The 16,756-nt window shown below is 36.0% G+C and overlaps 1 protein-coding gene across 2 annotated transcripts in view; it reads right to left on the bottom strand.

The window, feature by feature from the left end:
• Positions 1–16,756, bottom strand: part of CWC22 (CWC22 spliceosome associated protein homolog) — a 62,877-nt gene that overhangs the window by 34,004 nt on the left and 12,117 nt on the right. Inside the window, exons 1-4 of one of the 2 annotated variants that reach the window (XM_060152529.1) lie at positions 12,219–12,358; positions 8,126–8,260; positions 3,194–3,261; positions 1,737–1,847 (exon numbers count right to left, since the gene is read on the bottom strand). In XM_060152529.1, coding sequence (XP_060008512.1) covers positions 1,737–1,847; positions 3,194–3,261; positions 8,126–8,152 — 206 coding nt within the window. In that variant the 5' untranslated portion in view covers positions 8,153–8,260; positions 12,219–12,358. Of the gene's footprint in view, positions 1–1,736; positions 1,848–3,193; positions 3,262–8,125; positions 8,261–12,218; positions 12,359–16,756 lie in introns of those variants that run through there. The other variant, XM_060152530.1, reaches the window with a different exon arrangement.

Here is a 16,756-nt window from a genome sequence, read left to right as displayed (position 1 = left end):
CCTGGAAAGTCAGATTATTCTGCTCATGCTTTGTGCAACCATGAGTTATATGAATACAATAAATAAAAACAAGTTTCATATTATCACTGCATTACCAGGAAACCACTCAATAGATTTTAGCTAAATCTAGAGGGTATATTTGAGATAATATGTCTTAATAAATAGAGAGACAGAAGCAGTCACCTACCCAGGCAGCTGTGGAGGAACTCTTTAAAACCGAAGTATAAAGAGACCTGAGTGACTGCCCCATGAAGACAGAGTCTGTACCTACTAAGACAACATGAACAGTGGGGGAAAAAAGTGGTTCCAAACAGAAACCCCAATTAGTCAAAGGCAGGTCCTCTGAAATCTAGCCAGAGATTTGTAATTGAGTTGCTTCTTACTGTAGATGTAAAATGTTCCAAGAGAATAGCAACAGAAGGGATTTACTGACACTGGTTATGATTCTTCTGAGAAACGCCAGGTAAGACTCTCACTGGCTGGTAAAATCATGTCCTTACATGATTATAGTGTTTGTTCCTTTAGAGTGCAGAAGTAATATTCTTCTGAGTCTAAACAGAAGTATTTCTCTTCAAGTGTTTTTGTACTACAGCCTTTATATTCTGCATAATACACAACCTGCTTTCTTCACAGTGTGACTGTGTGGAACAAGTGAGACTTTATATACATACAGTGGACCAAACACAGAGTTAGAGTGAAGTAATACAGTTAGGGCATATGGAAATAAACATGGGTTTTGGAGCCAGAATTGAACTCAAATCTCAGTTTCATCATCTACTAGATGGGTAATGGCAACCTCAGGTTAGTTAATCAGTTCAGACCCCAATCCCTTACATGTTAAATTGTGAGATACAGTACCTAGTGTGTAAGAATTTTGACAGTATTTGAGAAGGTATAGGAATGCCTAGCTCACCAATTATGGTGGTAGTAGCTGCTCTTATTAAGGTGTCATTAGGGTAACAGCAGAAGAACCTGGCTTTTGAGGTTAATCTGACATTTAAGGATTGGTTACATATTAGAAAGTAAGTAGTGAGAAGGAAATTTTGGCTGCAGATATCAAATAACGTGTTTAATATGTCCAAACTGGAGATATTATTTCTCTACTCCAAACTGCGGAGAAATTTGATCAAAATTCTAGTGGGTTATAGTCTCAGTAGTCATAGAGTGGATAATGTGAGAGAGACATCAAAAAGGATATAGAACTAGGTGAACAATAAAACATGGTAGGCAAGTTTTTGAAACTGGATGACTAATAAGGTGGGAAATCAAGTTCTTCAAGACTCAAGTAAGAATAATTTACACTTAGATAAAAACTGCAGACTGGTAACTTCATTCTCAATGTCCCTCTGCCATTATGTAGGAAAGTAAATTAAGATCACTCTATGTCATATAATATAAATGGCTTTCATTCAGTAAACAATCTCAAAAACTCACATAAGCCAATTCCTCATGTAGTACAGTATAATGAATAAAAGCTTGGGCTCTAGTCAGACAGACCAGGACTTGCCACTGATACACTTCTAAAACACAAACAAATGACTTAACTTCTCTAAGTCTCATTTTCTTCATCTATAAGAGACATATATTTACTGCAATTAGGAGTTAATTCACATTAAGTCCTTGTTAGAAAGCTTAGCTCCTAAAAACATCCATTTAATACTAGCTGCGATTATTATTAAGCATAAAGAAAATTTAAACAAATATATGTTTCTATAGTTAAAATATCCAATACTAACCGTGACTCCATGCTATCATCATAAGAACGTCCTCTTCTTGAATGCTCGTAGTCTGACCTGCTGTAATCAAAGTAATCTCTATCCCGAGGGGATCTTTCTTGTTCCGTGTATCTAACACATAAAAGAAGAAAACCAAAGTTTTAAGTTGAAAATAATGATGTTATACTTAGGAAAGTCATATATTGGTAATGGCAACATAACTCTATGACTGAACAAAGTCTTATCAAGTGGATTTTAACAAACAGCTTATTTCGTTGACACCTATTCATTTAGTCATGATTATAAGAGCTTTCAGCTGGTGTGCAACAAAACAACTCCTGGAATTCACTTAAACAAACTTGACACCCTGATTCGTACTGTCCTTAGTAAAAGATATGTATCTGCATATCATATATAGTTTAACATGAAAAAGGCTATCCTCCAAATGATTCCTTTTGCTGAGTCGGCTCATTTTACCAAAGTACTGAACAAATGACATTAGTGTCATTGGTTGGCCTCCATAAAGACCAGTTTAACTCTACTCCAAAACACTATTTTTATCAGCTGCTATTCTTGAAATTATATTATTAGATATCTGTGAGAATGGATTGAAATTATTAGCAAACAGGGATAGACAGTATAAATCTGCTATTTGTATCTTAGAAGTAATAAAATCAGAGAACCTTAAGAGAAGTTAAATACATACACACACGATAAATAGACACAGTAACATAATCCATGTTTTATATACATATCTACAATTAGTTTATACACACACACGTACATGTGTGTATGTCTGTAGAGAGATTTAAAAATATATATATATAGGGAGGAGGTGATTGTAGATGCATACCACAGTGATTAACGTGATGCCCATAAAGCAAAGGTTTTTAGAGACAGCAGAGTGGAATATGAACAAAGTACATTGGGAATAAGAAATCAGACAAATGAAACAAAGGTTAGAGGATGCTTTTCCTTTCACAAGTTATTTTTAATGGTTATAGCTTACTAAGTGAAATAACTAAAGTCCTACTATGAATGCATGATGAACATTAATGGTAATATTTCTGGATCTTTGATCTTAACATAATTATGGTAAGATATATATAAAAACATTTTGAAAACTTATATAAAGAGCTATGTAAATATAAAGGATAGTATTAACAGTAAAAGCACTTCAAAATAATGTGATTTCAACTCACCTTTCCATTTTATAAACTTTCATTCTATTTAGTATCTGAGATATTAAAATTATTCCCTTTCACCTAAAAAATTTCATAAAATCTAGAATTATTTACTAGAAATTCCTAGAACAGCCATTCAAGGATGATCTGTTCTCAAGCTCACTCAATAATATTGCCTGTAAAACCATCAAAAAGAAGTTGCTTACCCTAAAATTATAAATCTAAGAGCTAGATAATTTCTTAAACTCATTATAAAAAATTTAAATGGTATTTGGAACACATAAAACTGTTTACCTGTCTTCTGGAGAGGAGGTCCTCTGATATGAATTATAGTTTTCCCTTCTGTCATGACTAGAAGAATGCTTTCAAAGGAACAAAAGAGGGGAAGGGGGCATTTAAAAATTCTGTTAAAAAACATATAGACAATGACAAATGTATCTTGGAAAGTTGGAAGTGCTTTAAAAAATTATTTCAAAATATTTTTTTAACCATAAGAATAATTTGTATTACCTAAATAGTATATAAGATAAAACAAAATTTTCAGGTCATCCAAGGTAAATGTTTGTGGTTTTCACTATAGATCAAATACTGTTTTTAACAAAAAAACTCAAGGTAGAAGAAAATTCTCTAATTTTTGATGCCACTTAGTTAATATTTTATTCCTATGTAATAATATATAAATTTACAGAACATAATTTTTTTTTATTAATTTATTTTATTTATTTTTGGCTGCGTTGGGTCTTCGTTGCTATGCATGGGGCTTTTCTCTAGTTGCGGCGAGAGGGGGCTACTCTGTTGCGGTGCGCAGGCTTCGTGGCTTCTCTTGTTGCGGAGCACAGGCTCTAGGTGCGCGGGCTTCAGTAGCTGTGGCTCACAGGCTCTAGAATGCAGGCTCAGTAGTTGTGGCACACCGGCTTAGTTGCTCCATGGCACGTGGGATCTTTGCAGACCAGGGCTTGAACCCGTGTCCCCTGCATTGGCAGGTGGATTCTTAACCACTGCGCCACCAGGGAAGCCCCTAGAACATCATTTTTATAAAGGCCTTTCCTGGTGAAAACCAAGACCAAAGCTTTCCTTTGGTGAAAAACATGACCAAGGGCCAGAGATTTTCTAGCAAGAGCTCACTTCTGTAGTTATGCCCAAGTCTTTTATAACACTGAACTTACTTTCTTATCTCCATTAGCTTACAGAAACCACAACATTAGTCCAGGTTACTAACTCTGGATAAAATAAATAGCTAGAAGAAACTGACTCCAATGTATTTATGAAAATTCATTTTTGTTTTCAGCAAACAATATTTGAGTGTCTGATATGGCATGTATGGTAATATGGTAGGCTGTAAGGATTTAAAAAATATGACTTGTAAAATATAGCTCCTAAGCCAAATCCCTTGAAAAATAACAGACATACAAATAAGTAACTTCAATGTAACATGAGATTGAAGATATGTCACACTCAGACAGAGATATGAACCATCCAGTTTAAGAACATATCCTAATTTAAAAGTCCAAATATAGTTAAGAAGCCAAAATATTTATCTCTATAAATAGGTAAATTTTTTAAACCACTGGTATAAAAACATTCATATTGACAAGCTTATTTTTAAGAATTAAAGTAATTTTAATTAACTGAACTGTAAGAAAGGAAAAACTATGTTTTCAAAGTATCTTTATCTTGAAATCTAAGAAAAAATAATTCAAATAATGACTAACTTGTTCCACATACTTACATGCTTCCCTCCTTAATGGCAAAAAAATACATTTAAAAATTGAAAATTATACTGCAAAGAAACGTAAACAAGCTCCAACTTCCTCTTATGTTATGACTATCTAATTACCAGCAGTGTGAGTATAACATTATCACAAGTAAATTGCCAATACAATCTTCTTAAGTATTGAATTTTTTGAATAGCATACACTAATTAGACTAATGCATGTTGGTGAATAAACATGTGATCAAATTTATAATTTAAAGAAGCCAGTCTGGCTGTATTTCACACTGAATGCAAACATCTTAAAATCCTGTTTCCAATGTGTATAACTTTTAAAAATTATTTCACTGGGCAGCATTAAATTAAATAGAACTGTTCAATATATATGATATAGGTTTTCATAACACTTGACATCTAGATTCTAAACCAAATATAGAGCACAAGATTCATTCAATTCATGGTAATGCTAAACACAATATTTACTTATTTATTATAAGACACAGCCCTTCCTGCCTAGACACTCTGGGGGATACAAAAGATAGGAAAAACCTTCAAGGAACTTGAGATCTTATGGGAGAGAGATGGTTATAAAGATTTCTACAATTAAACACATCAGAGTATATATGAGAGAGACAGAGAAGGGGGAGAAGGGGAAGGAGGGAAGGGAGGGGAGAGAGAAAGAACAATAAAATTGCACTGTCTACTTTTTCTTTTACAAGGTATGACAATTATTTTGACTACATTAGGGAGCAGGCCTCAATTCTGTGCTAATGATTTTTAATACGTCTACACAATATCTGTTGTGGGTAAGAGGGAGAAACCAAAAATACCGAGATCGTGAATCAGGATTTTGTAAATATGATCAAGTTAACAAATGACTGGCACACTAGTCAGTGCTAACAGGAGATCTTGAGTAGGAATAAGCACTGTGGTACAGAGTACTGAGGGTGACAGTGAGTAAAGGGAAACCTGAACTGGGCTTCGGTAGGTTTTACTAAGTGCAAAACAATTTCGAAGTGTGATCCAAATAATAATAACCTAATTTCCCTATTTCCCTTATCATAGAGTTTAGATTCTAAGAGCAGTAGTTGAAAGTAACATATTGTTTAAATTACCTTTAAAAATTCTCTAAATTGTTCATTCAGCGAAGCAAATATGGTACACAGTGCAGTCACCTGTAGTCTCTGACGATGTAGAGAGCAATATGGGGAGGTGAGTGGAGCAGACAGCCTGTGTTCAGAGGCTCTGAGCATCCATTAGGCTCAGGGAACAAGTCTTCAAGAGCCAGAGGGAGGAGGGGCTGGAAGAGTTAGGGAGCTTGCTTCCAGCTGGCAAAGGAAGTTACGGGAAGACTCAATAGAAAAATAAGGGATCCTCAGCTAAAGCCTCCTGAACCTTAGAGATGAGGTCTCAGAATATCAAGAGAGGATCTGAGCTTCACCTGAGGTAAGACTGGGCCCAAACCAGCTAGTGGACCTGCTTATAGCCAACAAGATGGAGAGAAGGAGACAAACTAAACTGAGAACTGGCTGGAGGGCTGAGCCACTAAGTGTGAAGGGCTTGCTGATTGAGGACATCCCTTCCTAAGCTGGGGGAATGCCCCAGAGGACCACAAGAGGGAAACGTGGAGAAGCACAGTCTAAGAGAAGCAGGACAAGAATTCTGAGAAAGACCAAACACTTCTCCTTTTGTGTAAATGGTACAGAGTCTAAATCTCTGTGCTCTTACCTAACACGGCTCAGTCAAGAGCCAGTTCCCCACAAGGTCTCCTTTCTCCTTATGTCCCCAGCTCCTAACACAGAGTCTGCCACCTACTCGGCCCACAATTAATTGTTTAATTAACTGTCATTGGACCAATCAGTACAAGTCCCAAAGAGGCAAATTTCAGAACACTATATGAAAGTATCTACTGACAGATGGGGCCAGCTTCAGGGACAGTGAACGCCCTGCCAAAGGAGCGATGCAAGCACAGCCTGCATGTCTACCTAGGAGGGAGGCTGGAGAGTGTCTTCTCACACTCAAAAGAAGTTCAAAGAGATGGCAGCAGAGTCTGCCTTGGCCTGTAAGCATATCAATTCAGTTTATTAAGCATTTACCACATCCCAGGCCTGGTACCTGGTGCCTGCTGTTAAGGAGCTCCCATCTACTCACACTCTTTAAAGTAGGTTTAGGGGTGCAGAGGTGGTGGAGGAGGGCAAGGGACAAGTGCCGGTCTTTACAATCAAATAAAAATCCACCTTTCCCTTTACTGACTCCAAGACCCAGGAAGTGATGTGCCTGCTTGTATCAACAGATCTGTGGACTACACAGATTGGCTAGCAGATCTGTGCAGCTGAAAAGAAAAGGAAGTAGAGTAGCTTGCTCTCCTGCCAAGTCCGCTCACAGGCAGAGGAACAGTTCTGAAGCAGATGGAGTTACTGGTTCCTGTGACTGCTCTGACCTCCTCTACTATTCTACTTTTCTCAGAACCTGCTCCAGCCACACTAGACTCTTCACCTTTGCCTCTGTTGTTCCCTCTGCTTGGCACACTCTTCTCCCAGACATCTATGTGGCTCACTCCCTCATCTCCTTCAAGTGTGTGCTCAAAAAGGCCCATTTTCACTGGGCCCTCCCTATGAAAAATTACATCATTCCAATGCTACTCATCAACCTTACCCTACTTCTTTTCTCCATAGCGCAAGTCTAGCATTTAACACCCTAATATACTATATAATTCACTTACGTATTAAGTTTATGATTTTTCTTTCTCCCCCACTAGAATGCAAACTCCGCAAGACCAAGGATTCTTGTTTTATTCACCATTTTACCCAAAGTACTGGGACATAGTAAGAATTCAGTGAATATCTGCTGAATAAATGAATGTATAATGTCTAAAGTACAACACAGAATAAGGAGCTCATTTATGCATATGCAATATGCAACAAGAGGTTCACTTGTAGACAGACATGTAGGAACTGTGACCAACTAAGGAAGAAGATACTCATCTTCCATTTCATGCTCACGCAGGTGAGTGGAGCAGACAGCCTATGTTCAGCGGCTCTGAGCATCCATTAGGCTCAGGGAACAAGTCTTCAAGAGCCAGAGGGAGGAGGGGCTGGAAGAGTTAGGGAGCTTGCTTCCAGCTGGCAAAGGAAGCTACAGGAAGGCTCAATAGAAAAATAAGGGATCCTCAGCTAAAGCCTCCTGAACCTTAGAGATGAGGTCTCGGAATATCAAGAGAGGATCTGAGCCTTTGAGAAGAATGGTGGAATTTCTCGCTGTTTATTTTTCTTTTGCATGTGTTCACTCACATGCACTTTCTTGATTAACACACACACACACCCTGTATGTTCTCTCAACTGCCCACCTGCACATCTGGCCAAGTATCTACATTTGAAATTGTGTTAAGTTAAATGTGCGTATGATGCAATTCTACTGTCTGGTTCTAATGTCCTAATTATATAAATGCATTTTGGTTTAAGGGTAGATAATTGACTACAAGTTTATGTTCTTTATTATAAGTTTCAAACACTTACCTTTATTTGTGCCACGCTACTTTTCATTTTCTGTTGCCAGTTGATCTGTCAAAGACTCCTTAAGCTGGTCCAAATAACAAGTACCGAACGGTATGAATTCCTTGACAGTTTAGTTTTACTGTCTGCAAATGACACCTATAAAATATGCCAAAGGAACCTTTGTTAACACTTATAAAATGTGTGTAAAATAACAACATACTATTTCCACACAATGGACATTTGACTACCTTATTTTTCTTAATAGGCAAAGATATAATCAATAATTAAATGTAAATTCAAAAACTCTTTAAATAGTTCCATATAACAATGTATAAAAAACATGTATTAGTAGAAAAGACTCAGAACAAAAGAGCAATAACAACAAAGGCTTATTAAACACCGTAAAGTATTCTAATACAAAACATCCAATGTTTCGATTTAAACTAAGAATGAAATAGCCAGTGTTCTTGTAGTAATGATCATTCAGAAATATACACCACATGGAAATATAAGGTGCTAAACCAGAATAATCAAGTCTTAATAATGATCTATTAAAGGCACAGGGCCTCAGATACGTGCACATATGAGAACTAATATTTGGTCACAGTAAACCTAGTCATCAATGTTAGATGCTAAATAAAATGTCTTTCAGTAGCCATCTATTAAGTAAAATTTAGTAATTTTGAAAAATGCTGAACTGATAGTTATGTTCGCACACAACTGCCATTCAAGTATTTTACTGGAATTGCATATCTAAATAGTTTATAGTTTATGGTATGGTATAAGGTAACTAAATCAGAAAAGTAAAATGAAACATAAAAAAATTTAAAAATTAAAAGAAGTGAGAATATAGAGAAAAAACTGTGCTCAGTACCAAAATAACCGAATACAATTAAGAAAATTTCTAATTTGAATGTGAGAAAGGATGTTACAGATTATCTGGTCCAATTCCTTCTTTTTAAGGATAAGAACACTGACGGTCAGATAAATCATTTCAATGTCCTAAGCTATAATAATGTCCTAAGCTATAAAACAAGCTAGTGGTGGACTAGAAACCTAGCTTAAGGACACCCAATTAAGTATTCTTTTCACTGGACCACAAACACAAATAATCTAGATACTATAAAGTGATACAGAGTTGCTATCATTTAATGCAGATGGGGATGTACACAAATCACTAAGTCAAGAAAAATTTCCATTACAATGGTTAGCATGCTATCTAGGTTAGTAAAAATAATATACACCAGATTAATTTGTCAATCTATAAAATATAACTGCAATCTAAAGCACATCATTGCTCAGCGGCTCCCAAAGTGGAGAGAGCCAAAGAAAGGAAGCCCCACGGGCTAGATATACTCTCCCAAATCTCTGACCACCGCTGAACCAATACATGTACTAAATAGTGTCCTACTCAGGATCACAGAACTGAACTGAGATGCGAACAACTGCGTAAGAGACAGAATTTGCAATTTAAGCCTAATCAAATTAATTGCCTGAAGGGTCACTATTCCTCAGAGGAATGCACCAGAATCGAAAGCCTTAACATAATAGTAAAATGTCCAGGATACAATTAAAAAATAACTCAACTTATCAGAAAACTGTGGCCCAATCTTAAGAAAAAAGACAATCAAAGGAAACCAACACTGAGACACCAACCCAAATGCTGAAACTAGTATACGAGGTTTTTAAAGCATACTCAAAAGTGCAAAGGAAAACATGCTTGCAAGGAATAAAAATATAGAAAATTTCAGGAAGAAAAAAAAAACCCCAAAAACCCAAAACAAAAAATGAACCAAACTGAAATCCTAGAACTAAAAAATATATGAAGCAAAAAATTCAAAATGGAGACAAAGGAAAGCCAGTAAGCTTGATGTAAGATCATTAGAAATTATCCAATCTAAAGAACAGATAAAGAAATTTAATGAACAGTATCAGGGACATGTGGGACAATTATCAAAAGGCCTAGTGCATGTTTAATTAAAGTCCAAGAAGGAAAGAGACAAAGAATGGGATAGAAAAAATATTTCAGGAAATTACAGCCAAAATTTCTCCAAATTTGGTGAAAGGCACAAATTTACAGATTCACAAAGCCTGGAGAATCCCCGGCAGGATACACATAAAGAAAACCACACTTATACACATAGTCATATATAGTAGTCAGTAATTAACCACAATGCAAATTTGCAACAGGGGAGAAAAAAGAACCAAAACTTCCAAGGCCCTGACTTTTTTCTTAAAGTACTTAAAAAGGAAAATTTGTATTTTTTATTTACATTTTATATTTTTGTACATATTGTTAGGGGGTCAGCCATTTTTAATGATCTCAGATGACCAAACCAGCCTTCAGAGCATTCTCTGTCCTACTTCTGACTTTACTTGTGGTGTGATCATGTTCATTATAATCTCAAAGGAGAAAAAAAACCTTGTAAAAAAAACAAAAACCACCACAACAAAAAATCTTAGTCCGAGCATTCCAGTAACCTTTTTGTGTATGTACTTAGCTGTACTGTAAGAAGTTGGTTTGTATGAGACGGTTAAAAAGGCCAAAGATAAAAGGTTTCTTTTTTTTCCTTTTTTCCCATCTATGAAGTTGTTATTTATTTATTTTTGGCCTGTTTGATATATGTGAGAAACAATGTTGCTGAAAATCAAAGATAAAGAGAAAATCCTGAAAGCAGCAAGAGGAAAAAAACAACACATTATGTAAAAGGAAATAATTCAAATTACTGATGACTTCTTATCAGGAACTAAGGCGACCAGAAGACAGCAGAATAATTTTTAAAGTGCTGAAAGAGTAAGAAACTGAATTAACCTAGAATTCCAGCAAAAATAATCTTAAGAATGAAGATGAAATAAAAACATTTACTGATTGAACAAAGCAAACAAAAACAATGAAGAGAAACCAAGAGAATGTATCACCAGCAGACCTGCACTATAAGAAATGCTAAAGGAAGCTCCTCAGGCTTATTGGAAATGATAGGAGATGGAAGTCTGGATTTTCAAAAAGGAATGAATAACACTGGAAATGGTAACTTTCTCGAGAAATATAAATGACAACTTTTTCCTTTATCTAAAATACATAGGTTTGTTTTAAAGCAAAAAGTACAATGTCTTGAGAGGGCATAGTGTATGCAGATGGGATATATATGGACTAAAATGGACCTACATGAGGCAAGGTTTCTGCATTTTTTTCTGAAGCAGAACAATATGAACTCTAAGAGGCCTGTGAAAAGTTAAGGCTATATAGTGTGTTCTCTAGAGCAATGACCAAAAAAATAACATAAATAAATATAGCTAAAAACTCTACAGACAAATTAAAATGGAATTAAAAAAAATATTTAACTTATAAAGGCAGGAGAGAAGGAACAGAAGAACAAAAAACAAAGGGGACAAAATGAAATAAAATAAGATGGCAAACCTAAATCTAACTCTATTAATTATATCAAATATTAATGCACAAACATTTTTAATTAAAAAACAGAAGCTACTCCTCCCTCACCTCAGGTGATACAACCCTGAAGGCACCTTGTCTTGGATGGATTTTATGTCCCAGTTGCCTCAAGATGACTTACACAATGTGTATGTGCCATACACAAATCACATGATTCTTTTCAAAGATCCTGTTTTTATGGCTATAAATGTATAGAGCTATAAAACAAAATTTTACTCAACTAACTTTTGCTCAAAGGCAATGGTATTTTTGTTTTTTACTTCTACTAGCACAATTGTTATAGTCTAGCATATCCTTATCACCTAGTATTATTTATACATATACTTGCTCAACAACAACAAATATTTATTACACTTGTATTATTTTGTCAGGCATTTTTCTAGGAACTGGGTAGACAGCAATGAACAACCATAACAAAATCCCCTGCCCACATGGAGCTTATGTTCTGCTTATAAAAAGTATATCTATAATGATAAGCAAAGCACTAAGCTACTAATAAAGCAAAGTGGCTGGTTGGGCTTTTTTCACACACACCAGTTTCAGATCATTACTTAATATTGTAAAACCAGATCCCTAAGTCACTATGTTAAAAATAATTTGAAGTAAGAAAACTTGCATGATCAGAAAATTACGTGTACATCTACTGGGGCCCACCTGACTTACCACAGCAGAAGATACGTATGTGGGGGTGGGGGGAATACCTAGGCACGCTGGTTTTATGAAAGCATCCCCAAGGTAATTCCAACATTCAACTCTTCCTCAAGACTGCTCAGCTTTCCAATTCTGCATGAGAAACTGGTTCTCAATTTGTCTTAAACCATGAGCCACTTAAGGTAAAATACAGAGACTCCACAGCTTACCTACTTTATAATGACGAACTTAGTCATAAATCATTTGGAAAGGGAAACATAAATTCCAAATATTAATCCTTAACTCACTGGTAAGAAGCACATACATGCATGTAAAAAAAAAATCAGTATCAGTGCTTTTTAAATCTGAGAAATTCTGGGCACAATTTATAGGGAGAAAATTCTCACTCATAATGCACTGATGACCACAGCGCAGGTTTTCTGGAGCTTAAGATATCAGTCATGGGACTTCCCTGGTGGCGCAGTGGTTAAGAGTCTGCCTGCCAACGCAGGGGACATGCGTTAGATCCCTGTTCTGGGAAGATCCCATATGCCTCAGAGCAACTAAGCCCGTGTGCCACAACTACTGAGCCCACGTGCTGCAACTACTGAGCCTGCATGCCTAGAGCCCGTGCTCCGCAACAAGAGAAGCCACCGCAATGAGAAGCCTGTGCACCACAACAAAGAGTAGCCCCCACTCGCCACAACTAGAGAAAGCTTCGCCACAACTAGAGAAAGCCGGCGCGCAGCAACGAAGACCTAATGCAGCCCTAAAAAAAAAAAAAAAATCAGCCATGATAATTAAAGTAACACTATCTACTATAACATGATCACAAACACAAATTTAAGCACTGAAATGCAGTCATCCAGATGAAATATGTTCATAAAACACTTTTATTATCCTTAAAATGAAAACAAAACATGAAAAATTGAGAGAGGAAAAGAAGAGGAAAAAAACCTGCATTGAGTTCAGTCTTCCTATATATACAAGATATGTATCTGATAACAATAAATGTTTCAATGAACTTCTCAAGTTAAAAAAAATTCATATACATAGACTGAAATAAATTCTATAAATTTTATTTTGCCTGTAGGCTTAAATATGCTTATTAATTGGTGAGATCTGGAACATACTTTATATAAAAATTAAAAGTCTAGAGAACTCTCAATGTCCTTACTATCCATAATTTGTTCTTACTCCCAGGATGATACTGTATTATACCTCAATAAAGGATTCCACTCTCCTCTAATAATGTTTTTATATAAATTAATAGTTTTTGCTCATTCCTTACATTCACTCCTCTATGAATGAGCCTCAGGAATTGAATCGTCCAGAAGGAACCTCAAAAGAATCCAAGTAAAAGCCTCTACCTAGTACTCTTTACTTTTTTCAGGGAATATGCTGATGGATACTGCTGCCATCATCACCTGTGACTGATTTCCAGGACTTTTCTGATCCTGAAGGAGAAAACACTGAAGACAGAACAAGGGCCTCCTTCCCCTGATGCTAGACAGCAGTGACTGTCATGCACTTCTTTGCATATTTTTGTCCTGGATCCTCTTGGTTATTTTTTTCCCTCTCTGCTGGCTAACACTTCTAAATCAGCACTGTATAACAGAACTTTCTGCACTGATGGAAAGGTTCATATTCTGCCCTGTCAGTAGCCACCATACCAATACAATAGTCACGTGTGGCTACTGAGCACTTCAAATGTACCTAGTGGGACTGAGAAAATTAATTTTATTTAATTTTAATTAAGTTTATATTTAAACATGAATAGCCACATGTGGCTACTGGTTACCATACTGAACAACACAATTCTAAATGATTAGCAGACACTGGGGCCTTTCAGTCATGGTACTCCCAAGATCCTTGTTTTTTGACAATCTCCAGATAGGATACTAATTAATTCTTCAGATACTGGCAAAGTTAAAAAAAAAAACTCATATCCAAATTAACGGGAAGAGTTGTTTGGTTATTTTCCATGGCAGATTCAGATTATGGAAAATAAGGGATAATATAATAATGCTTATCTTAGAGTTTGTCTATGTTGCAATCATCAATGTGTGATCTCCAGAGTCTTAAATGCTGCTCTGCAGCTACTATGATGCTAAATGATCATTTTACATAAACAACAAGAAAAACCTGGCACTAGAGATACTACTACCATCACAAACTTGATATACAATCATGACCCACTGAATAACAGTGCAGATAGGGATTGATTACATCTCCAGAAGATAACAGTCTATCCTTCAGCTTAGATTGAGTAACCAGAAGGGGTATTAATAAAATGAAAAAAACAAAACAAAAAAACTGCCTTGATGACAGCCAAGAATTGACAACTGACAATTGACAACAGAAACCACAATTTGTAAAATGGATTTCCACTCATTTGCAAAAGAGAAAAATTAAACCAATCTAAGTCATGATATACAACATGGATTATTTAGGGTCAAATTCTTATTTCTGGTTAGTCCAGACCCATCTAACCCACACAAAATGGTGTCCGCATGGACTCGCGCGTTCTAAAGATACGACCACTTACTGTTCCAGCAACTCTTTAGTTCACAAATTTTCTCTAGTCTACAAATTCCTGCCAAGACCATCTGATGACTACTAGGTACGTTACTGGGGATTTTTCATTGATGGGCTTTAACATACAAGACAACTGAAGCACTTTCTCCAACAATTCAATAGCATGGGGGACAAAAAAGGAAACGAATGGCACAGCTGTTAAAGAATAAAAGAGGCCTAACAGACTTAACATATGTAATATGTAGACCTTGCTTAGATCCGAAGTTGAACAATTTGCCCTACTCTAAAATGGGATTTCTTTATATAGCAGGACTCATGCTAACTTGAATTCAGCACTAACTCCTCTATGGAGCCTTTCTTCTAAAAAAGGAGATGGACTGAAGGTCTTTTCTCTTCATGGGAGACAGAATAATGGAAGAAAACACTTTCTAGTCCACTAAGACTGTGAACTTGCTGACAATTTTTATATTCACATCATGGTTTTCTGGGTAGAAGAATGAGAAAAGGGTGGGATCTGGACTCTCAGAATTACTTAAATCCTGAGATACATATTTTCTACCCAAGAGAACTTATTTTAGCATGTACCCGAAATAAGACTCATTTCAAAATCAGCTGTTACCTATATAGTGTGCCCAAATTGATAATAAAGGAGATAGTTTAAGCTTTAGTGCCAATAATATACAAACTTTAAAATAGCATTTTCCTCAACTATATTACAGTTCTCCAATGAGACAAGTCATTTTAAAATAATACGATGATGGGACTGCCCTGGTGGTCCAGCGGTTAACACTCCGTGTTCCCAATGCAGAGGGCCTGGGTTCAATCCCTGGTTGGGGAACTACATCCCACATGCCACAACTAAGAGCCCACATGCCACAACTAAGAGCCCGCATGCCGCAACTGAAAAAAGATCTCGCATGTCGCAATGAAGATCCCGCGTGCTGCAACTAAGACCCGGTGCAGCCAAATAAATAAATAAATAAATATTTAAAATAATACGATGATCAGTGTCCCAAAGCTGATAGGAATAGTGCAATGGTGTACGCAGGCGGCCCAACACCATTCAAAACCAGCCAATGGAAGAAATGCCAATGTATACAATAGCCCCCAACAAACTAATTTGCCATCCACACTAACAGATTCTATAGCACATTACAATGATGTTTCTGAGATATCCAGAGATGAACTAATTACATTTCCTGTGTTAGAAGTCAGAAACATGTAATTTAGAGTAAGATAACAATAACAAGAATAACAAATAATAATACATTATTATAGCCACAAAGACACTATGCCAGGCACTTCATTTATATATTCTTAATTCAACCTTCATGATTACCCTGCTTTCGTGATTTTTTAAGTCTTATTTTTCAGTGAGAGAATTGAGGTACAGAGTTGAAGCAATGTGTACAGTAAATCACAGCTAGTAAACAGCATTAAAATTCAAAAAAGTTTATCTGATGCTAAAACCATCTGATATTGTATCCCAATGAAAATGCCAACATTAATAAATTGATGCCAAATTGGTAAATTATAAAATGTAAACAGATATGATCTCTATTATCCAGAAAATTTTTCTTTTCTAAACTGATCCATTCTTCTAAAGTTCCAGATAGTAAAGCTTTTGATGTTAATATAATGAGGCACTACTGCTTTTTAAACATGAATAATTTTAAGGATTCCCTTGTTTAATTTGCATACCTAGAATTCACTGTGACCAGGTAGGTACAATATGAAAAAATAAATCACTTGACTCTATTGTGCAAGACCTAGTATTTTCCTTGACTATCCCTCTTGGGTCTTAAACCTGGTTTCTCTTCTCAACCTACCTACACACAGACACAGGGCAATTTTTAATGCTTTTTATTTCAAATTATCTCATCCATTTAAATTTAATGACTTTTCTGATCAGTGTCATCTTTCACCTTTCTTCCGTTTAACCATCATCATCAAACATTTTTCTGGCAATCAAGTACAACCTGTTACATTTCTACCTCCCAAAAGGTAAGTGTGAAATTGACAATACTGCAGAC

Source organism: Lagenorhynchus albirostris, chromosome 6 (genome assembly GCF_949774975.1).
Source record: "Lagenorhynchus albirostris chromosome 6, mLagAlb1.1, whole genome shotgun sequence".
Lineage (NCBI taxonomy): Eukaryota > Metazoa > Chordata > Mammalia > Artiodactyla > Delphinidae > Lagenorhynchus > Lagenorhynchus albirostris.
This window is presented reverse-complemented; position numbering and strand designations above follow the sequence as displayed.